A 23,390-nucleotide genomic window follows, 5' to 3' on the forward strand; every position below is an offset into this window, starting at 1 on the left:
AGATCTGTACTCTAAATCTCTTTTTACACAAAAGCATAAGTTCAACTGAGAAACAAACAACAATTTAGAGGAGAAAATGAGAAGCACAGAAACAAGGAAAAACAATCAAAAAGAAAGAGCATGGGTCATTCAGCACAGTGATGCTGGGAGAATTTATTTTGTGTTAGAGAGGAGGAGATTAAAGATAGCAGAACGTACTTGTAGCTGTAAGTCAATGGAGTAACTTGGAGGAAAAGATTAGTATAATGTCCTTTGAGTAGTATCATTTTCATGAGGGCAAGAAAACTTGTCATTTAGATCTGTTTCATGCAAGAGAAGCAGAAGGTTACAGGACCTAATCCTCAGTGTCACAGACTTAATTAATATGTTCCTGAAAGAAAAAATATAAATATGTATGTGTATATATATATATATATTGCCAGTGTTTTAGTATTGTCCTTCCTGATGATTCTGCTGCTAAGAATTCATAAGGAAAACTGTTAAGAATAAACAGAAGAATGGGGAAATAAATGTGAAGAATTCATGTGTCCTTAATGTAATGCCATATTTCCTAAGCTAAGACAAAGGGCTGCATTAAAAAAAAAAAAAAAAAAAAAAAGTTCTGAGGATAGTTAGAGAACTGCTTTGCAAAACTCTTCAGTAGGAGACTATTGTAAAGATATTACATGTGTCTGTGCTTCCAAACCAAGCCAGAGCAAACCAGAAATGCTTATCCAGCCAAAGAAAGAAGATAAAAGCAAGGTAAGGAATGAGTAGTTCCTTCAATAAGCTGGACACAATATAGTGTGTGAAGAAAGCTGGACTGAAAGCAAGTTTTTTAGTACAACCTGGGAACCCTGGGAACCTGGGGACCAGTGTAATTAGATCAAGAACAAGGTCCAAGAAGAAAACCCTAGAGTACAGTAGCTAGGTGAACAGAGCAGACCAGAGCCAGTGGTGGGATCCCACTATACAGTGATGGAGCAGCAATGGATACAGCTCATCACCCAGTCTTCAAGAGTCTTGGAACAGGTTAGCACGATTCTCCAAGTATGTGAGATATGATAGGAGGAAAGCAAGAAAGATAGGTGCGGAGACCTTGCAAGTTTGATGGCCAACTGCAGCTGGATCACCTAAGTGGAGTGTGAAATGAGCTCAGGTAAGGGGAGGAAAACAATGAATACACTTCAAAGGTGCAGAGCTATCAGAGCTATATCAAGTTTCCAACATCACGCAAGAGGGCAGTTTTTGTTATTGTTGCTAAGTGGACAGTAAGAAAAGAAAAATACTAAAAATTCAGTTGTTTCTTACCTGTTCATACTAGTTCATTGCAATAGCCACTACTGAAATGTTAATGTATTAGACAGTAGTTAAATTTTCTAGGTTATACACTACACCAAATTTTGGCAAAATTCATTACTTTCAAGCTGTATGTATCAACATTTTGTAGTGGCCATTGTACACACTGTCAACATCTGAGTGGCAAAGGAAAGAGTGAGGCTTACACTACAGCTAATAAAGGTCACACCAGTTGTAGGTTCCAGGTGTAGTCATGTGTCTACAGCCAGTAGGAAATACAAAACATATTTCCCTACAGCCATACCAGATTGTCTTACCACAACTCACAGACTCCTACACAGGTAAAGAGCAGAAGTAGCAGAGTCCCTTGCATCCACACTGCAAGTAGACCACTTCAGACAGCACCCAGGTACACAGTTTCAACCTTGGTTCCACCAGGAAGAAAGATGTTATTCATATGTCACACAGGTGTATTGAAGTGCAAAACTCCCAAGTATAGATACAAGGCAAATCCATACTTGGAAACAACCTTGTTCGAACACAGAATCACTAATGAAGATGCACCTGTTCCAAGTTCAGTGAGGTTGAGCTCAGAAGACAACAGAAATTTTGGGTTCTCCTTTGAAAAAGATTTTTGTATTTTACTGATTTTGTTTTCTCTGTATGACAAATGTGAAACCTCTTTTCTTTAAGCACCTTGGTTTAGGATTCAAGAATTCCCTTTATTTGAATTATAGATATTGTTCTGGTTCTTGTTATTAAGTAATTGTGAGATATTTCCCCACAGCCACACATGGAAAATCATATCGTCAATTGCTGGGTCACCCTGGGCTACTGTTAGCCAACTTCTTCCCATTGAAGCAAGCATAATTTGGAAGAACTCTTTGATTATGTTTGTGGAAAAAATCGTTGTGACGTTTGTTGTGTTCTACAAATGTTACTAATGATAACAAACTTAACACTTTGTTGTAGGATAAATAATGTACAATTTATGTGGAGGTTTTTTTTCATATTATTTAAGGCCACTGTTGCATCTACAGTATATTATTCAGTGTTTTTAATTATATTCGTTAGGACCTGGATAAATGACCACGGGTTCTTGGCAAATAAATATTTTAAATGCAAAATTGCATTATGCAATTAATATGGAGTTTATTTTTCATGGGAAAAAATGATAAAAAGCTGAATCATGGTTTCTTATCTTTCTTACAGGCAATCTTAAATAAGCAATATTTCAGTAAAGAGAAATGAACCACTTTAGAGGTTCTGCTATAAAATATAAAGGGTTAAAAAAAAAAAAAAAAAAAACTTTTAGGTTTCTTTATAAAGGGCAATGTACAGTACCAAAGATCTGAAATGTTGTCAAAAAACAAAAAGCTTAGTTGTCATCGTTAGGCCTGAACGTGCAAGTGCTAATTACCTGCTGCCTTCAGCTGAGAGTACATAATAGCAGTTGATAGGCACTTGGCATCTTGCAAGATCCTAGTTCCCTAGGCAAACAGAACTTGAAAGGGAGCAGCATTTGGCAAATTGAAAGTATCAGCCTCTGAAAGTATAATTTCCATCTTAGCCTGGTTTCATTTGTCAAAGAGAACTTCTCCCTTATTTGTGCCCACGCTGACCTGCACACCCTTATAGAGCCATATAGCTTGACATAAGTAAAGATACTGCAAATTTGGTTGCAGTAAAGTTGGAGAAGAGATAAAATAAAGATTAAATTTTCAATCTTTAAATAAAATTCTACTGCAGGAAGTGGTTACTTATTCAAGTAGAGCACACAGCTCCATCAAGGGCTAGGGGGAGGCATGATTCCTTCTGGAGAGGCAAATTATTATAGAATGTACTACTGTAAAAAGGTCATTTCTCCGTGGTTTTTTAGTAATGTTTGTATGTGGATGTTTTAATTTTTATTTCTTCCTTCTATGTCCTCCTTGTCTATGTTGTGTCTCATGACTGTTCTGGATTGTCACTTGCGGTAGGTTTATTTCACTATTTGGACGCACCTAGTCTAAAGCTCTGATACATATAGTCTTCTGACAGCGCTGGCTCCTCAGCTGAGATTTATATGTAGTAGCTTTGATACACACATCAAGAAGCTGAACCAAACTGATTGGGTATTTTCTCGGTGGGGGGGAAGCTAGCAGAGGTATAGAGAAAAGAGGTTGTCATTTTTTCTTTAGCTAAAATATTAAATCAAACTGTACTAGAAAGCTCAAGTTTAAAATTGATAGGCACCTAAAAATAACTTGCTAGAGTTACTTCCTTCTTGTATAAATGTCACCATATCAAAAGTAGACAAAAGCAGTATATATTTTTACTGTCTTTTTCTTAGTGTCGCTAAAATTATTGGTACTTCATGAAATTTATTGTGGGCTCTCCTATCATCTCAATATAGTGCACATGCTTTAAGTTCTTTATACACCATGCACATGCTTTAAGTGATCTTACTGCAGATTTCTGTTGGTGCACCTGAGTAACCACTATCGCTAGTGCTTTTATGAGATCTTCTCTTCACAATTTTTATCTTTGTAACTTTCCAGTCTCTGCCATGCCTCCAGCAGGGCTGCCACTACTTTTTCCCTCAAGGAAAAAAAAAAAAAAAAAAAAAAAAAGCCCCAAACATCCAGTTCTAGACACTATTCTTGCTGCTGATTTATTGGGTCTGAATTTAATGCATTGATACTTGCTTAAGCACAGCCTGTGCTGATGAAAAGGAATAGACTTAATCATTTCAGTCATGAACAGCAACACTGAAAAAATAGTAAAATTTACCCCTATTGCTTGGAGAATGATTTTTGTGGTTGTCTGTACCTTTTATTAGGTCACAAAGCATTTGTAGAGAAGGAGATTTAATATCTCAGTCATTCTTCATTGCATCAAGGTGAAACACTGTCACTAGTGAAAGATCTTTGTTTTACAGTGGATGTGTCTGTTAGGCGAAAGAGGAGAATTTGTATCAGGTATATGTACCATACCCTGGAATATATAAAGTATGTACTTGACTGTGCTGCTGACTTACTGTGGCCTTCAGTCTATCACTGATTCCTCTGTATGCTTTTTTTCCCTCTATGTAGGCCTTCCTTTCCACTGGGGTTATGTACTAACTTCATCATAACTTCATCTGTTTAATTTTCATGTATTAATAGCAGTGAAATTATGGGGCATTATACAGTAATATGATAGTGAGTGTTGCAATTTCACTCAACCAAACTTCAGCATGTAATGATTTTCTTTGACTACTTCACCTTTTGATTTTAGCTGTTGAGCAGTAAACACCCTTTCCCTCATAGAAACAAAATACTGAAGGGAAAATCTTTTTAAGGTGCTCTCAGAAATGTTTCAAAGTAATGTGTTGACCTGTGAACTACCAGTGAAGAAGATACCAAAAATGAAGTTGGGGAAAATCTGAAACAAATTCCAGAGAGCCTGGATTTCCTTTGAGGGAACCCAAGCCTTTATTGACAGATATAATCCAATAGGATCTTGTTGGGGGACAGGAAGTCATTGCTGGTCTTTTTTTTCTGCAATATTTGCTTGTGTGTTTATTTGTTTTCCCTGTTGAATGCCTAGAGAATAGTCAGTGTATTTATTCCACGGTGCTGTCTGCTGGTCTCACCAAGCCAATTCCCATTTGTTGGCATCTTCAGCCATGTTGACATTAATGTTCACCATGGCTTATCCATAAAGTAATGAAGTATCTCCTATTCACACTCAGAAAGACAATATGTGCTTCAGATCCAGTACAGTGCAGAAAACTAGTCAAAAATAAAGTGAACAAGACATTCATCAAAAACAAGAACAATAACTATACTGTAATAGTCAAAATGGATTGATTGGGCCCCATTTGTTGTATTAATTCAACCTCAGGCTTGAGCAAGCATCCTGTTTTTTTTTTCTTTCAACACATTTTTTTTTCAACACCTGTCTCAGAAACCAACTGTGCAGGATGCATAAAACTTCCTGAAAAATGTGAAAGCAGAATGTTTATGAAGATACAGTGCTATATATGAGTGTTTGTGTTCTGCAGGTTTTCTGCAATATTCTTATTTAGCTCAGATTTATATTAGACTTCAGAACCTGGAAATTATGAAAGGAACAGCTGTAAGCCACAAGTCTGAGTTTATTTGCATTCCTATCTCTTCTTCTCAGCCATTCACAACAAGACATAGAAGCTTGCTTTGCCTGCTTCCTTAGTTTCTTTTTTCCTCCTTTTTGTCCTGTAAAATAATTAATTACTTTTATTGTAACCTATTGTAATATTAGAATTATATGAAGATACGGATCCTACTCATTTTCTTACATCTTGTTTTCTATCCTGAAGGTCTTGCTACTGAAAGCTTCCATAGTTAAGATTTTTTTTCTTGCATTCTCTTGATTAAAGACCAGGTTTTGAACTCTTTATTCAAGACCAGAGTCTGCAGGTTTCTAATGAATGGTGTCTAGGAAATATGCAATTATTCTGTAAATTAAGTGATTTGAATCACACATTTACCTGTATCTACTGATTATATGGAGAGCTAAACTCTTACACTAAGTGCCTGAAGTTAGCAGAAATGAATAACCTACAAAAGGAACAGCAGTTCATATCAATAATGTGTGTATTTCAAAACCTATTGGTGTTTAAATTCCTTTAAGCAAAGGAATTTATTGTTTACAAACAAAATAGTGGATAATAGGTATGAATAGCAGAATAACCTTAAAGCATGAGAATATCTTGGGTCTTGACAAAGTACTGTTGAGAGGATGGTCAAAGATTATCTCTTTTTATGCAAATAAGCAAAAAGGACAGTTCTTTGCCAGCTTTTTCTTCTGTATATCAATGTGGCACCCAATAAATCATGTCTGGCTATATTTAGATTAATTTTCACTGTTAAATAGATGTAGCACTAATTATATAGTATGACAAATTTCTCAAACAGAAATAAATTTAGTACTCAGAGTGGTCCTCCCATGCCCAGGAGCCAGCTCTATCCCAAAGCATGTTTCCATCTGGCCCTTTGCCATTCATTTGGGGAGGATGAAGAACAATTGATTGAGCAGTATGCACTGGCCAAGCAGCCTAAATCTGCCTCCTACTCACAGCCTGCTGCATAGCAAAACAAACCAATGCCATATGGGAAGTGGGGGCAGAGCATGCTAGCATACTTGCAAAAATTTTTGCTTCTTTTTGTTCATGCACATGGGCCCTGTGTTCAAAGCACAGCCCTGACCCACCAGGTGAACTTCCAAAATAGGCCCCCAGGTTGAGCCTGACTGCATCTCTTTTCAGCAAATAAACATTGTCTACAAAAAAAAAAAAAAAAAAAAAAAAAAAAAAAAAAAAGAGATTTGGGGACTTAGTTCCAACTTTTTGCTGTATTCCTCCATTGAACCAAAGGTAGTAAGTACCAAAGGTAGTAAGTACTTCAGTACCCCAACAATTCAAGGAGCTCTTAAGCTGAATGTGATGGCCTTGTGTCATTGAGCTCCTAAAGAATGAAAGCTTTTGACTAATCCAGCAGACCATTTAAAACCTGGATAACAAGCAAGGAAGTAATGTCAAAGCATCGCATCCTGGACACAGCAGGGTTGTGCTCATTCTGTGCATTGGTGTGGCCCACTGCTGATGTGTAAGGCCAACAGTCTTACAGCAGTAATGGCAAAGTAGATTTCACAGTGACCAAAGCCTGGCTCAGCCACTGGAAACCCATGCACAACATGCTCTCTAAATTAATTCATGGAGAGAAGGCAGATGCTGAAAGAATGAAATGTTGTCTTTCCTTCTGAGGGACTCTGATAGAGAATGTGTTACAATTGCAGGCTTTTCTGTTTTGTGATAGGGGATCAGCCAGGAATTTTTAAAGGCTTTTCTTTTTCCCAATAAAAATTGGCCACATCAGAATTGTGGTCTACTCAAATGTGAAAATTGATAAGAGGTGAACCACCATTAGTGGAAATGCAGCCATTCCTAGGTGTGGACATCAATAGAAGGAAAAATTGCCTTTCTGATAAATTTGTTGTTAGACATGGCACAGAACATTCTCGCTACAAAATAATATTGTTTTCTTCCTTTCAACTCAGCAGGCATTGCACAAGCCTGAGGGCTGGGCATCACTCACATGTTAAGAAAAATCCTCCGCCCCACATGAACGAGAAGACTGATTGATAGGACAGATGTAAAAAGAACTCAGACTGCAGCATGCACTGTGCCACAAATAACCTTAGAGCACTCATAGCTATTCTTTCCTATCTAACATGTCTTCTGGTTTACTGGTAACTTGCTTCCTTAAAAGTGATACCACAGGTCACCCCTCAAATGTAAGCAACCTTAAAACACTGCTAATGAAAGTGTTTCCATACATACAACAGTAAAACACGTTGTTTCTGCTTGCTGTCCTCAACAGATTTCGAAGTAGGCATTGACAATGAGACACAAAGATAACTGAGACCAGAATCAAAAAGCAAAATACACCTTCTTGGTGTATACACCTTCTTCACATCCTTACAGTGACTCAGATGGAATTGTGGCCTCTGCTTTGCTGTAGAGAGGGCAAGAAAATACACTGTTGGGAGGGAGTTAATAAAATAATATGTAAAGCTTTTTAAATGCCCAGAATATCTTGTGGTTTGTGGTGAATAGCAGTGACAGGGCACGTAGCCGTTGGTGGAACTGAGCTGGAAGCAAGGGATGTTCAAAGAATCAGAAAAGCAGTGTCATCATCAAGAGGCTTCTCTTGAGTGCTGGAGTGGAGCAGGGAGGAAGCCCAGGAAATGCAAAAACCCACTGCAAGGTCTGGAGTCTGTAGAACTGTGATCAAAAGCAGTGCTTTGTTTTGTTCTTTCTAGTTTTTATGCAAAAGATTAAACTACAAAAAATTGAAAACGAAGCATTTTCTTTAACAACCCAGAAGATCAGAGGAGACTGTAAAACCACCCTTAATTATGTTATGGAAGTGAAGAAAGAACCAGCAGATTGAACTGTGGATCTCAGATTGCTGTAATTTAGCCCTATTTGTTGTAGGAACCACTGCAGTGTAGATGAGCTTGGGAAAAATTGACTAAGCATGGCACAGAAACGAAACTCCTAATGGCATATGTAAATTTATGTCTGTACCCTTGGTTCAAACTAGTTACAGATCTCATTCAAATATGGATTAAATCAGAGGGTGCTCAAAGAATTCATTTTGTCTTCCAGCTCTAAGAAAACATATCATATATTGAATGGCTCTGGCACAGTCCTTGGCACAACGTAACTTTTCCCATTTGCTGATTTCATTTGATGTGAAAGCGTCACCTCACAATGAACCAACACTTTTTTTTGTACGTTCCTACTTATGTGTAAACATGCATTTTTTAGCGACTTACATACATGTAAGAGGATGTAGATTTTTCAGTGCTGTTTATTTCTGCATACATTCACTTGAGCAAATTTCACATTCATCCCAACATAGAAAAAATACGTCTGTTTACCAACATGATGTTATAACAGATTTTTGTGATGTGTATTTCACACACACATGCAGAAAATGTATTAAAATGTCATAGAATTAAAAGAAATAGAAGGAAAAGTAAGATTTATATTCCTCTGCACTGAAATCCAGGCTTTCTGATCACTGTCATGTCAGATGAAGAGGCTTCAGGAGAAAGTTGGCTTATAATTAAAAACATTTTACTGATTCTAAAACCAATAAAATATAGCTGCTTATTTTAATTGATTGTAGCAGTACAAAAATAAGATTCAATATAGTGTGATATAATGTATTATAAATTGTGGGTTGCAGTACTATTCCATTAAATATTGATCTTTCAGAAAATCTCAATATAAAATGAAAATCCCTGTGGATATTTCAAGTACTTTGAAGCAATCCAATTCTTCTTCCTCTTTGGAACACAGCAGCTGCATCACACATGAGAAACTTCTGTGCTTCCTTTGACTCAGCTTCTTCTTGAAGCATTGGCCTTTAGTTTGAAAGCAAATTCCTCTCCTGAAGGTAAAAATTATTATATACTGATTTCTTTAGAAATAACCATTTGTTATTTCTTCCCTCCCCTGACTCCAAAACCTTGGCCAAATCTGAACACCATCTTATTCTTAGTGTTTCTTAGTTCTTCAATGTATCTGAGTCAAGGTCAAGAACAATATAGCCACTCAGCTGATGTGAGTAATATGAAACATTTTCCATCTCTCCTGGGAAATAGCTTTCACCTTCCAATAGGACTCTGATAAGCTATGGAGAAGAGTTTCCCAATTGTGCAATGTTTTGTGCCTGCACTTCAGAACTCACTTGCAAGAAGGACATTAACTTCCCATTGTAATTTCTAGACATAGTAAAAAAAAAAAAATCACTCTGAGATACACACAGTTTTGGAACATCTCCCAGTTTGATCAGCTATGCAGAAGAGTATATAGTTTTTCTAGTGAGAGCATGGATATGTAATTTTTTCCTTGATGCAATAGTTACAGATGCCTTGTAGCTGGAAATTAACACAGAAGTTTCTCTTTGCATTCTCCATTTTATTCTTGAGGAAAGGCTTCAGGATTGTTCTGCTCAAACAAAATCCAGGTCAAAAGTAGATGTAATAGCAGAAAGGCCAGTACTTATCCCAGATACAGTGATATACTGAAGCTGTTTATCACTCCTTTATCATGGAGTCCTCTGCTAGGACAATACTGTGATGATTCAGAGCAGTGGATCCTGGAGTTAACATCCTACTCTGAGTTATTGCTTCCTGTTGTCTCCAGGCTCAGATCAATGTGGTTGTTTCAGTTCGACTGAGTCACATCTTTTTTTTTTGTGTGTGTGTGTGTGTGATCACAGAATCTCAACCTTATTTTTATTACCAGTGAAAGCAAGATGCTTGATATAATCACACCATTCCATATCCTGAAAGTCTGGTGTATGGTCCTGAAGGGGCTGTGCCCCAGACTGGCTTTGTTCCAACATTATCCTCTTGCCATAGAACCTATTAGGTTTTTAAGTGCCATCTTGGTTGTTGTGTTAACAAAAATGTTGTTGTGCCACAGCCAGGGAACTCACTAGCAGCTCAGCAATTAAGATAACTCAAAATAACATTAATATCAGGCAGTTCAGCCCTTCCAAACAGAATTGGTTTAGTTCAGAAGTATTACTTTTCCAACATTACAGGTGATTCTCATCTACTGTCAACCTTTCCCACCGACCTCATGCTGGTACGCCGTAATTTATGTTCCCAGTAAAGAGTCCATCACTCACTAACATTCAGGTATTTAACTGTAACCCAGCTCCTCTGCTTGCATAAATCAATGTTGTTGCATTGATTTCAGTTGAGCTATGCCAGCTAAATTTCTATCTTTTTTTTTTTTCAAAAAGTAGAAAAATAATTACTTAATACTGTACAGTTTTCAGTCTGACCTTTTGAATTTTAGATCCGGTTTCTGAAAAATAACATTTTCTACTTCAGAGATCAATCTTTCCTCTTACCACACCCACATAACTGTTGTGTGGCCCCCACAGCTTTCATGGCTGAGTGAGAATGTTAATGCTTTTCTGCATTTTTTTTTCTCACAAGCCACCTTCAGCTGTGGGTATTGCTACTTTCCAGCCTCGCTGCCTCTTCAGATATAGAGCTCCAGCTGCAACCTATTGTGTCTAAATGCTGTAGATTTCTTCAGACTGCCTCACATTGTGAAAAATAAAAATAAAAAATAAAAAAATAAAAAATAACAGAGCAAATCTTTTTCTTGCACTTAATAGTCTGTCTGTGCAAGATATTGAAGGTACTTTTATATTGTTCACACTATACTGTGCAAATCACAACTCTAGATGAATGCTCTCAGTATTGATTCTTTGCTTTCACAATCTAAACTTTATTTTCACATTTTCCTCATTTTTTCACTATTTTCTTCATCACTTTTGCCCATTTTCAGTTCTTACATGGTAAAGAATCTGCTTGAATAAGAACTACATTGTTAGGTACAGTTTTTTATGGTTTAATAATGGCATAAATTCCCTTTTTCACTGTGCAAATGCTTCTGCTTTCTGGTACAGCAAAAATAATGGCATTACTTAGTATTTTCATTATGTATAAAAACTAAGATAACTGCTGCATCCTTTAAAAATAGCAGGTTTTATATAATAGGCAAAACTGTACAGAGTTCTGTATTTCTTATGTTTGTATTTCTTTCCAAGCAAAGCACAATCAGCTTTCAATCAATTTGGTTCAGCTAAGCTTTACAGCAAGAATGAATAAAAGTGAAATTGGTCTCGGGAGGGAGGGAAAAGGAGAAACATGCACTTGCTAATGGCATGGTGATACCTCTGCTTCCATATTCATTCTAAATAAACATGAGAAATGTTTGGCATATGACTGTAGGAAGAATACATCCACAACACATGCTCTTTATCATAGCAAGCATACAGAAGTGTGTTGCCAATTGCAAACAATTCACAGCATGCACAACTAGGTTTCACGTTGCCAAGATATCCTTAACTTGAGTGAATGCGTGACTTTGCATATTTAATAGCATGTTTGCCTCCTTGTGCCTCTTTAAGAGACAGTGTGAGCCCAGAAGAATTCTTTGATATCAAGTTGATATTTCCTTTTTACTTTCAGGTTTTATAACAGTTGTTGCTTGTAATATTTCAAGAAGCTTTCTTCCTACTTCCATTGCTTGCTTGCTGGTTTATAACATTTTGAGCAACTTAAATAGTTTAAATATGTATGTAAACTGCATACTTGGATTTCTGCTGTCATGCTTGCTTTTAATGGCTTCAAAATAGATTTGAGGACAGTGTCTGTTTTAAACCAGTGTTTAAGAGTTAGCCTTATTTATTAACTTTATATTCCTTCTTTCTAGGCTCTTAAGGATGATGATGCTGAGACTGGGCTGACTGATGGGGAAGAGAAAGAAGAACCCAAAGAAGTGGAGAAACTAGGGAAAATCCAATATTCTTTGGATTATGACTTCCAGAACAATCAGGTTTGAAACAGCCAACCTGTAACATTTCGATTCTCTGTGGGCAAGGGAAAATGAAGTTATACATGTAGATATGGTAAATATAGCTTGCACTGAATAAAGGGAGGAAGCAAGACTGAAGATTCATGACAGAAATATTACTAAATAGGTGTTCAATGTACTCTAAATTTGTACCTTTAATCAAAATTGAAGACAGTTTTATCTAATTGTTAATAACATATTAAAGTGTCAGCAAACAATGTAAAGCCACATTCTACTACAGCATTTACATGTAACCAATAAAAGATAGCTTCTGCCTCTGCGTATTTAAAACACAAGCAAAAAGATGGAGGGGCAGGGGGATAGAGACATAAAATAAGTTGATTCATCAATGGGTCTTTTAGCAAGTTTGTAAGATTACCAGAAGTAGCTTTCTTTCACTGCATCATGTCATCTTTGCCCTACTAACTAGCAATCCCAAATTCTGCTGCTCTCCATGAAAGTACAGATATTTGCTAAAGACAACTTTGTTTGGAACTGAAATCAAAATGAAAAGTTCTGTCCTCCAAAGAACAGGACAGTTGGACAGGAAGGATCTCCAGCCAAGGACAGATATTAATTTCATGCCATACTCTGAAGATATTAAGACCAAATTTTGGCATACTTCCCCGAGTTTTCAGTAGCAACAGATAACATAATGTGATTTGGATGTACAATTGACCCATTCAACCAACTAATAGACAGATATTAAAGCTCATTGTGCTTAACTTCAGACCAAAGCACACCAATACATCTTACTTTTTCACTTCTACTCCATGTCTTTCAGTGAACTTGAAAATACACAGCCTGTGTTTTATTTTTGACAACTTCAGTCAAAAAAACACATCATTCTTCTCTGTTTAGTGAAAAAAAAAAAATATGCTGAACTTAAATCCTTATTAATTCTCGTTCTTCATCTGAACTGACTTCCACACATACGTGTGATTTATTTCCACATTCATATTCTTTATTTTAAGCTGTTCATGGATTGCAGTGCACTTACATGTTACAACAGAAAGAAAATAAGAGAAATTTAGAAAAAAAATGCTATCAGCAGCAGGATATTTGCACAAAGCTATTATAATATTTCCCCCATCTTCTGACTCCCAGTATTTGTTTTTAAACACAAGAGATAAAAAGAGTTTGAAGCTTTTCAAGAACATGTAGTTAAAGGAGGTTTCCCTTGACTCCCAAAGAAAATTCTCTGGCCATGCACTGTGGCAAACTGATCCCCCTTGAAATCACTGTGAAATCAGCGTGAAACATTAAGCCCTTCAAAAGCAGAAGATCTGAAGAGGGGAGGAAAAGAAAGTTGCAATTGTGTTCTGACAAAGTGATTTCAGTTTCTTCAGAATATGAAAAAGAACTTTCTTTTTAAAGGAAATTTTGAGATTTTGAGAACTACATTTTACAAAATGACATAGGAGGGGAAAGCGACAAATCTCTAAAGTGTATAGTATGTAATTAATATAGTAAATTCTTTGAGTTATGGATTCCTATTTTATTTTGCTGCTCTAAAATGCATTTCAATTTGGAATTTGCCTGAGAATAGATTATATGAAAGAGTAGAATAGGGGATTTAAGTTGGCAGACTATGGTATAGTTTTGGTATTGCTTGAAACTGCAAAATAAAATTGTGATTATTAACAGGGTTAAGACCGAAGACAAGATAACCAAATTACTCTCTAGCATGATGCTTCAGTTTTACAGAGACAATTTTTAAAGGAGAATTAATTAATTAATTAATTGAATTATGTTTCCAGCTTGTTAATTAGACGGAATAGATTTGGTTTTCACTCTCTGATGTGAAAGATTCTGAGCCTATTCTTGTATTTATAAAATACTTTGCATCTAGAATAAGAACAAGAGAGAAGAGAAAAAGTGTTTCATATAGCTAAAGGAAAATGCTTCATGGAGCTTAAGAGGCCCATAAGTAGGAAAACATGCAGGCCATATGGAGAATTTACAATTGGAAAAAGGTAGTCCAACTTTGAGAAGACTCTCAGAAGGCAGGAATTTCTTTCCTACATTGACTATAGTGTTCTGTATTCTGTTTGTTAGAGCTTCTGATTCCAATTTTAAAAAATTAATCCATGAGAGGAGACAATACATTATGACTGAAGCACTGATTTAGAAGAAAGTATTTTCTGATTTTTTTCCCAGTTTTTAATCACTTGTCTCCAAATTGACCTTGAAGACTCGTTTGAATGTTTACCTTAGTTTCATGTCTATTAAATCAGAATTAAAAATATTTTCTTTCTCTTAACTCCATTATGCTGATGTAGCCTAATATACTCTGAGATATCTAGACAACATAACATAACATATGACTTCATTTGTAACAGTAAAAAATGACCATGGCATTTACAAGTTTCAAGTGTGCTGCAGTCCTATTTTAAAAGTATGTAAAAGATTTAAGAAACTAACTTTTCTGTCTTACAGTGAGATTAAGAATTGTTATTAGGATTTAGTTACCTTATGTCAGTTTTCATGGTGGGTGTTGTTGTGTTTGTTTGTTTGTTTGTTTTTAATATGGTGTCCTTAGACTACTGCCTAAACAAATCCTCATACATATCAAGAGAATTTAAATATGAGGAAGACTGCAAGACCCATTTGTTTTCAGTAAAGCTCTACCTGAGGACTTCTGTTCAATACATCACCTTTTTGTGTTTTGGAGTTGGGGGGGGAGATTATGTATTGGGGATTTAGAATACAAATTTTGTAGTCAAAATTAGACATTCTTGATTGTTTAATAATGTGATTTCTATTCATGGTGCACAGCATAGAAAAATAATGCACAAGAGGCGATAGCAATTGAAAGTTATTTGATTGCAGTCTTTAAAAAGATGAAGTCTGTATTTAGCTGTAATCAGCTGCCCTTTGAAAACCTCTTTTCTGCTTAAACACAGCCTTTGTACCGTCTGCATCTGCCATAATTGGTTTTCATAAGTCTATAGTGTTGCTTTGCTTGCCTTCCTTGAAGGTCGAGGGGAATAGTTTTTCATAGACCAGAAATAGAGTGTGTATGTGTACTTGTCTGTTACAGTTTTTCATTTATAAATATATATTTGAAATTTCATTCTGCTGTTTTTCTGTCTTTTCAGCTTCTGGTTGGGATTATTCAAGCAGCTGAGCTGCCTGCATTAGATATGGGTGGTACATCTGATCCTTATGTGAAAGTGTTCCTGCTGCCTGATAAGAAGAAGAAATATGAGACAAAAGTCCACAGAAAGACCCTCAACCCTGTTTTCAATGAGCAATTTACATTCAAGGTATTTTTTTGAAAATTATTGAAACTTTTTATTTAGCTACTATGCGTCTCATGCTTGACCACAAAGTCAAACATCTTAGTTAATTAGTAACTGTGACATTTTTCATGTTGTAGAAACCTCTAATATTCAATCTTATGATGAAAATGGTATAGCTCAGGGGCAGACCTCAATAGTATAAAAGCATGGTTTGATTTTAGGCATTTCAGTTATCCTGGTTTATGACAATCTGATCCATATTTTATGGCTAGATGAAACTTACAAGAAGGTAGGAAAATTTTGACAACTGTCAGATGAATTTCACTGAACCAGCATTTTCTTTAAATTTCTTTGTAGTCTGATCTATGAATTTCAGTATATCTTTTTTTTTGCCTCAGAAATAGATAAAAGCTTGGGGAAGGTAAATAGATGAAGGACAGTATGGCAGATTAATCTTGCTAGTCAGTCATAGTAATCCTCTACCATGCTACTTTATATATGAATAGAAATCATATCTCAGGTTAATAATATACATATTAAATAAATGTAGCTATACCTTACATTGTAAAGTTTAAGTTGTTCCAACATTATCTCTCAATGGTATATTTCTTAAACTGTAGCCATACCTAAACCCCAGGTAAGTAAAGTAAAAGTACACTATTCATCATGTTTCAAAGGGCTTCTTCTAATTTACATTCTTTTGCTGTTACTTTAGGCCTTTCTTTCTATGCCCAATCTTATAAAGACAGCTACGGATTGAAAACAGGAAGAGTGAAAGATTCAGGCTATGTAATCATTCAATGAGAAAGATATCCCTGGAGGCCAGAACTACTACTGAATATATAAGCTTATGTTTTCCCTTGAAAATGTCCATAAAAATAATCTTTTGTGGGGAGTTATTTTTTCTTGAGCTTCCCTAAGAGAGTATTAAAAGGAAACAGTGTTATAAATTACAGATACCCATGCAGCTCACAAAAGAAAAGCAAGAACCAATAATGCTATCATCTAAGATGAAAACACAAAATATAAATCAGAGCATCCACTCCTGGACTATAATGTCCACTTGTTTTAAGTCACATCATAAGAAGCAAATTTTACTCTACTGAAAAATGTGTGTTTTCCAAGCAAGACCTGGCAGAAGTGTTTAGGTGCATCCCAATGTGGTACTGATCATCCCCTGAGTACTGTGGTCTGTACTCAAGAGAAAATTCATGGAGCATGCCAAGTACTATCATTGTTCTGGGACTACAGTAAAAGAAGACAAGTGACCATTTAATTAGTGCTGCAACTTTAATAAATAATTTCCCTGGGAATTACTGACAGCATCTCACTTACTTGGGCAGAGTCTTACTCCAGTGACCCACTTCAGGTGGGTCACAGCTTCTGCTGGCAGCCCTCTTACACATCTCTCAGTCAGAGCTGCCCACAGGGAAACCCAGGGCTTTTTATTACCTTCTCCGAGGACATAGCTGTGAGCTGTCTGCCTTCCTTCCAAAGAAAGGCTAATGTGGAAGAGATGAGTAGTTTTTCTTCTGTATTGCATCTTGATACCTGGACCTAGGTCCAAGATTAGGATCTTCTTCAGGTAGTTCCCTGCATTAGTCCCCTTTCTTTTTTTTTTTTTTTTCCTAGACACCCATGGTGCCATTCCAGGGTTTAGGTGTTCATCAGACTACAGCTGTCTGAACTGTATACCTGCACTGAGCTAGTGAAAGGAAACTGAGAAATCCTAGCTGGGTTGTATCAGTCTGGAAAAGACAAAAGTGTTTCTCCCCAGGCCCACAATGGTGATTAAAATGATTCCCAATGAAAGGCTCCTGCATCTGTCCCAAAGCAGAGAGAGGGTTTGTGTCTGGAAGGGTGACTTGTCTGTGCCAGAAAAAGACTCCTATATGTGTCTTTTAAGCAAGGTCTCACCTGCACTAAGAGGCTGAGTACCTCTGAGCACAGCAGAAAGCAGGGAGAGGGAGCAATCCTTTACAAGGGCTGGGAACATCCTTGGTTGTCCCGAACAAAGCTGTAGGCTTACGCTGCTTTAGAGGTAATAAATGGAGGAAGCATTGCCACTAGATCTTCTTTAAAAATGAAGCTTCACTGAGGTCAAGTTAATGATAAAAAGTGAATGACAATGTATGTAGTCTTTTCCTGCATTCTGAATGACCAGAATCCATTAGGCACTATAGTTAACTGGAGGAGAAAGAAGCTTTAGAACATTTCTCTTCTGTTTTTGATGCTGCATAAAAATAAAAGTGAAATTATTTAGAATTTTGCCTTCCACATAAATTTGTCTTCCATAGCTTTTTAGAAGCTATAAATAATTTACAGAATCAAAATAGGCTTTGCTGTAATATTTATTTACTTTTATTATAATACACAACCCTGTACTCATTGAAATTATTGTACTCAGTAATGGAAGCTGGAGCTGGCTCTCAACTTGAAAAGCTTCTTTTAAACATTACATAAAATATTATGAAAAAGAAAAACTACTCATGTCATTCTTAAGTATTTTAAAGAGCAAGCAGAAACTAAACAGTACCAAAGGACTATAATCCTAGGGTTTAAACAGACCAGAACATATAGCAGTTAACAAGGCCAGTGACAATGCCATGCTTTCAGTTCTCTTCTTATAGACAATTAATAGAGAAATGTTTGCTGAAACCCATGGAAACCATTTATACTTGCAGAATATATTCATATTGACCAAGTGTTGAGTATAAGTCCAAACAATTCCTAATTCATTTTTTTTCCAGACAGCCACTCAAGTGTAGCTTACCTGAACTGCACATCTTCATCTGAATATTAAAAATGTGACTCATAAACATCCAAACCCACAGCATCTGTCTGAAACACATCAGAACAGCTGGAGAATTAGTCAGAAGTTGGCCTTCTGCCACCACAATTTCTAACTGTACACTGTGACTTATAGGCACCTAAGTGTCTGCAGTGTGAAAAGTATAATAATGAAAAATATTCCTTGGCAAGTAATAGGTAGTGGTACTGTAAGAAAACTATTTAGTGTCTAATTACTTTGTGTCAGATACAGTAAGGCAGATCTGGTTTTTTATCAGTCTGTGAGCTACCCATTTCTGAGTGATGACACTTGATTTATTGAGGAAAAGACACCACTGTGTGAAAAGTTCATGTGTCTTCAGTGCAAATAATTGGGCTTCCTGTTTCAGTCTCATCACCCACAATATAATTTGAAGTAAAATGAGAAAAACCTGTGGAGTGATGAGTGAGCTGCCACATTGTTCTATTGAGTGCCATAGCCTGGTCTTGAAAAATACTGCATCTGGTGACTCTGAAACAAATACACCTCATAATTTTCTCTGCTTTTCAATTTACCTGAGATGACAGCTGATAAACCAAAGAAATAGATTTGCATTGTAGTGGACTGATCTTTATTGTCTGAGATACTGAGTTTGTCATTCTCTCTTCTTTACAGGTGCCATACTCCGAGCTGGGTGGAAAAACTTTAGTGATGGCAGTTTATGACTTTGATCGTTTCTCCAAACATGATATCATAGGGGAATATAAGGTTGCAATGAACACGGTGGACTTCGGTCATGTCACTGAGGAGTGGAGGGACTTGCAAAGTGCAGAGAAAGAAGAGGTAAGAAAAATTGTCTGGTTCTATTTTTCAGGATACTTTTTTACTCAGTGGGAGAAACAGTCAAACTAGCAACATATTTTTTTTTTTGCCAAGACAGTTCCCATCTGTTATCAGCATTTCTCAGACTTACTTCGCCTGATAAATTTTGATAAGCATCTTTTAGAATACTCACTGAAAGGTACATTCTCCTTTGCTAATCCTATTTTCAATCTTTTTGATACTTTATGCAACATATTAAGGGAAGTTTTCATGAGTTTGACTTTTTATTGAGTTAGAGCACTTTGGATACAGAAAATTTGCATTTAAATGATAAGAATAGTGTACATTTAGGCTTTTTTGTGGCACTAATTCTGAATGTTTGCATCTCGAAGCATCTTATTGCATATAAAGATAATAGTAGGTTTTTATTGAAATACTTTACAATTTTATTGAAATTCTATGTAATAATATCCATTGATTAGAATATGGATTTGATAGGTACCTTGGAATGAATTACATTTTTCTCAAATATTAATCACTTTTTATTATTTTCCTCTCTGTGCCAACATCCAATACATTCATTATTTAGTGTGTGTAATGGTATGTGTACACAAGATGCTTTTTGGAAATATTTCACCACTAAATTTTGTATCCTGTGAGGCTGTTCATACTGGCACATCCACCTTTTTGCTTGTTATAAGACTATTTTGTGCTCAATTTTTCATTATTTTTCCTTTTGATTGCTACGTAATGTCTGCCCACTCATATTAGTCAGATTACACAGCATGCTAGCATGCTTCAATTCTCTGGTGAGAGAAGAAGGAATCTGAGTCTGCATTCCTCGTCTAATTTAGCTAATAATTTGCTCTGGATTCGAACCACAGTTTCTATAATTGAAGGGACAATCTCTGGATGAAATCTTAGTGTAATACAAGTGAAAAAAATATATGAATACTCTGTTGAGACTACAAGTTGTGAAAAATAACAGCAAATGCTGAATCATCCTGCCTTCTCAGATTTTCAAAATAGTAGATTTCAATCTTGCCATTTTGAATATTTGCTTTTAAAGACTATTTCCAATGAATTTCTTCCACTGTGCATTGATTTGAAAGTCACTGCTACATTAAGACTATTCTGCATGGAATTATTTCATTGAGACAGCATTTGCATGGCTCTCTTACTGCAACTGACATTGGTAACCAGGCTTTATGGTACATTTTCCTTCCAAGTACAGAGCTAAAGATTAAAAGGCACAATTTGGAAAAGAAATCTCTACCAAGAACCAAGAGAGTTACCTCTGTCAGTAGTTTGGGGAACTGTATTTCACAGAAAATGTCATTCATATTTCCAGATTTGACTACCTCACCACCTTTGATGTTCCAGCCTCTTTGCTCAGCAGCAAAAATGCCAAACAAATTCCAGTAGATTTTATGCAATAACTAGCAAGGGACAGAAAGGACTGGAAGAGGCCCTATCTCTATAAACCCATTATTGGCTGCCACAGCAGACCTTGAAGAATTCATGGCAGATGTACCTCTGACCAAGCAGTACTCTGGCTCCAGAATTAACAAATACAGTACTGCACATGTAAAGGCTAACATGATTTACATGGGGTAGATGTATAGCAACAGAAACACGTGTGTGTCTTGACAGTGACCATAAACATCACATGGCAGCCTACCTTACTAATTGTAAGAAAACATGATAAAATTGAATTAAAACCCTAAGCAACTGGATTTCATCTAAAATTGTATGACAAATGACTATTACCAAAAAATCTTCTGTAGACTATTCTACATGTTGTAATTGCATAATGAATTCATCCCTAAAAAGCACATCTGTATGTAGTCTGCATTATTTGAAGAATGACATGATTTATTTTCTTTTTAGCCCTTACAGCATTTAGTTAGGTTTGTCTGTTCTTAAAAACCTACCACTAACTAGAATTCTAAATATGTAGGCAATTAAGGATCACATACCAAAATATCCTTAATGTCTTCATTATGACCTGAAAATAAGATTTATGCCAAAGCACATCAGTGGCAGTTGTCACTAATCACTTTGAAAGAACCATCTAGGTGACATCATTCAAACTGAGTATGAAAATCTTATTTTTATTTCACTTGATGTAGAATTCAGTTGTTGCACATCATAGAATATACAATTTAATTAACACTGTAATCATAGAGGGCAAAATCATTTTACGAGCTGTTACTCTTCTATTTGCTCATGAAGCTGTACAGTACTTTCCATCCTTTCTTCTAAATGAGCTTGAAATTGATGTCGGAGGATGAAGGTTTAATGAAATATTTGAAGCTCTAACTCTCACAGCCCAGCCATTTGAATGCTGTCTCTCTGATACTCCATTGTCTTCTGGGAAAGGTCTTCACCATATATTCACCATATTTATGTTGGTGAATCACTTTGAAGGTACAAGACTTTATGTAAGTTTTTGCTATGACTGAGATAGAGCTTTGGAAAAGTATGAGTCTGTAAAATGACTGCTAAATGTTGGGGAGGCCACTGTTAACAAGCTACATACCTTGAATCCTTTTTCCCTAGCTGCTTTGAGCTCCACTGTCTTTGTGAATATGTGATGGTGATTTATCTAGTAGTCCTTCAGTCTCCTATGACTGAGAGCATAGGAGGGAAGAGTGGTAGATACTGAAAGATTATTCACTTTTGCCAAGTCTGACATATAATGGTTTGGGCACAGAGCGTAAAAAAACAGATGATAGGAGTTTGCTCCTCTGTGTCATCTACCAGATGTCACTGCCATTAACTTTATCTGAGTACACACTGCATCCAATATCTGTTATCACTCTGGTACAGAAGGCCAGACAGACCTCTTCTTTGCTCACAGCAGTATGAATCATACCGAGAGTCATCTCCTGCATACTTCAACTGATTTTTCTCCATCCATTTTGTTATATTGGCACTTTAATTGAAAAACTGTTGCAGCAAGCATTTAAATGATTTTTTTAGGAGTAGGGGCAATACGAGGAAGAGCAGAAACAATTCTTGCTCTTGAAAGCAGTGGAGAAGCAGAACCTTATTTGATGGGAATAAGAAACTTTGACCTGCCACTATCCACCACCAAGACTTCTGCAGACCTCTTATGACTGCCATCACATAAGACTACATGCGTTATATGACAAGAAACCCACTGTGGATGAATTATCCGATGCATGCGTGTTTGTATCACAGTGGGCTGTGATGTGTATATTTTGTACGTGGCTTCTGAGGTGTGAATCTGCTAGAAAACAAGCAAAGTGGACAACAGCTTCCCTCCTACATGATGCACAATCCCAATCAGGAGACATGCTACAGTACTGCCTTGCAGATGGGTGAGAAGCAGGCAGTCTGCAGCTGGGGAGTGGAAGAGCAATTCTGTGAAGCTTGACAAGTGTGTTATTCATGCGGATTATTCTTCCCTTCCTCCTCAAAAAATAAAAGTTGAAAGATGGAGATGGAAAAGTAGGCCTGAAATGGGTATATTTATTTAATACCTCTGTAAGTTTCAGAGAAGTTGGAGACTGACAAAACTAGTAAGCCATCTAGCTTATTGAATCCTCAGCACTGAAACTTGCAGAAAGTTAAGAGGAAAGGACATTTTTACAAATGTCACTGTCAAATCACAGCAGCAAATCACTGTCATTTGCCGTTATATCAGAGATGGACAGATGATCTAATGGGCCTTTTCCTATCTCTTATAATAACACTTAGCTCTTGTACAACTTTGCAGATATCATAGTGCTTTGCAAAAAGAAAGTATCATTATCCCTATGGAGATGCTGTCAGAGTGTCAAATTTTAAAATGTGAGGTCTCCGTTATTTAGCTGCATATTATATTGGATCACTATGTTTTCTGTATGATGTTCAAGTTTTCTCAAATTCCCTTCACCTTACACCCAGTTAAAACTCTAAAATGTTAAATTTAAGGGTGTTTTAATTTTCAGATTTTGTGGCAGAATTACATACTGTAAATGCAGGATGTTGAATATACATCAACAGCTGTCCTAAAGAACAACTGAATTTGGTAATGAGACAGGGAACAAAACTGAAGATCTTAATAAGAGGGAGATAGCTAAAATTTAAGAATAAGCAAGCCTGATATGAAATTAATCAGCAGTCAACTAGTTTTTTCTCTTTAAATTGAAGATATTGAAATCTGCAATTTTAAAGATAAAACTATGTGACTTAAGTAGAGCAGTGTCTATACTGTTTCAGACTATTAGAATTCTGCATTTCTTTTCTCACCTTTCATGTTCAAACTGCTGACAATCCCCCTGTATACATTTGTTGAGTATTATGTTTC

The 23,390-nt window shown here is 36.3% G+C and overlaps 1 protein-coding gene across 4 annotated transcripts in view; it reads left to right on the top strand.

The window, feature by feature from the left end:
* The window catches only part of SYT1 (synaptotagmin 1), a 359,307-nt gene that overhangs the window by 263,156 nt on the left and 72,761 nt on the right, over positions 1 to 23,390 (top strand). For all 4 annotated transcript variants that reach the window (XM_032184865.1, XM_032184880.1, XM_032184872.1 and 1 more), the window contains 3 exons: positions 12,104 to 12,217; positions 15,337 to 15,504; positions 18,926 to 19,093. In XM_032184865.1, the coding sequence (XP_032040756.1) occupies positions 12,104 to 12,217; positions 15,337 to 15,504; positions 18,926 to 19,093 (450 nt within the window). The remainder of the gene's footprint in view (positions 1 to 12,103; positions 12,218 to 15,336; positions 15,505 to 18,925; positions 19,094 to 23,390) is intronic.

This window comes from Aythya fuligula, chromosome 1 (assembly GCF_009819795.1).
Source record: "Aythya fuligula isolate bAytFul2 chromosome 1, bAytFul2.pri, whole genome shotgun sequence".
NCBI lineage: Eukaryota > Metazoa > Chordata > Aves > Anseriformes > Anatidae > Aythya > Aythya fuligula.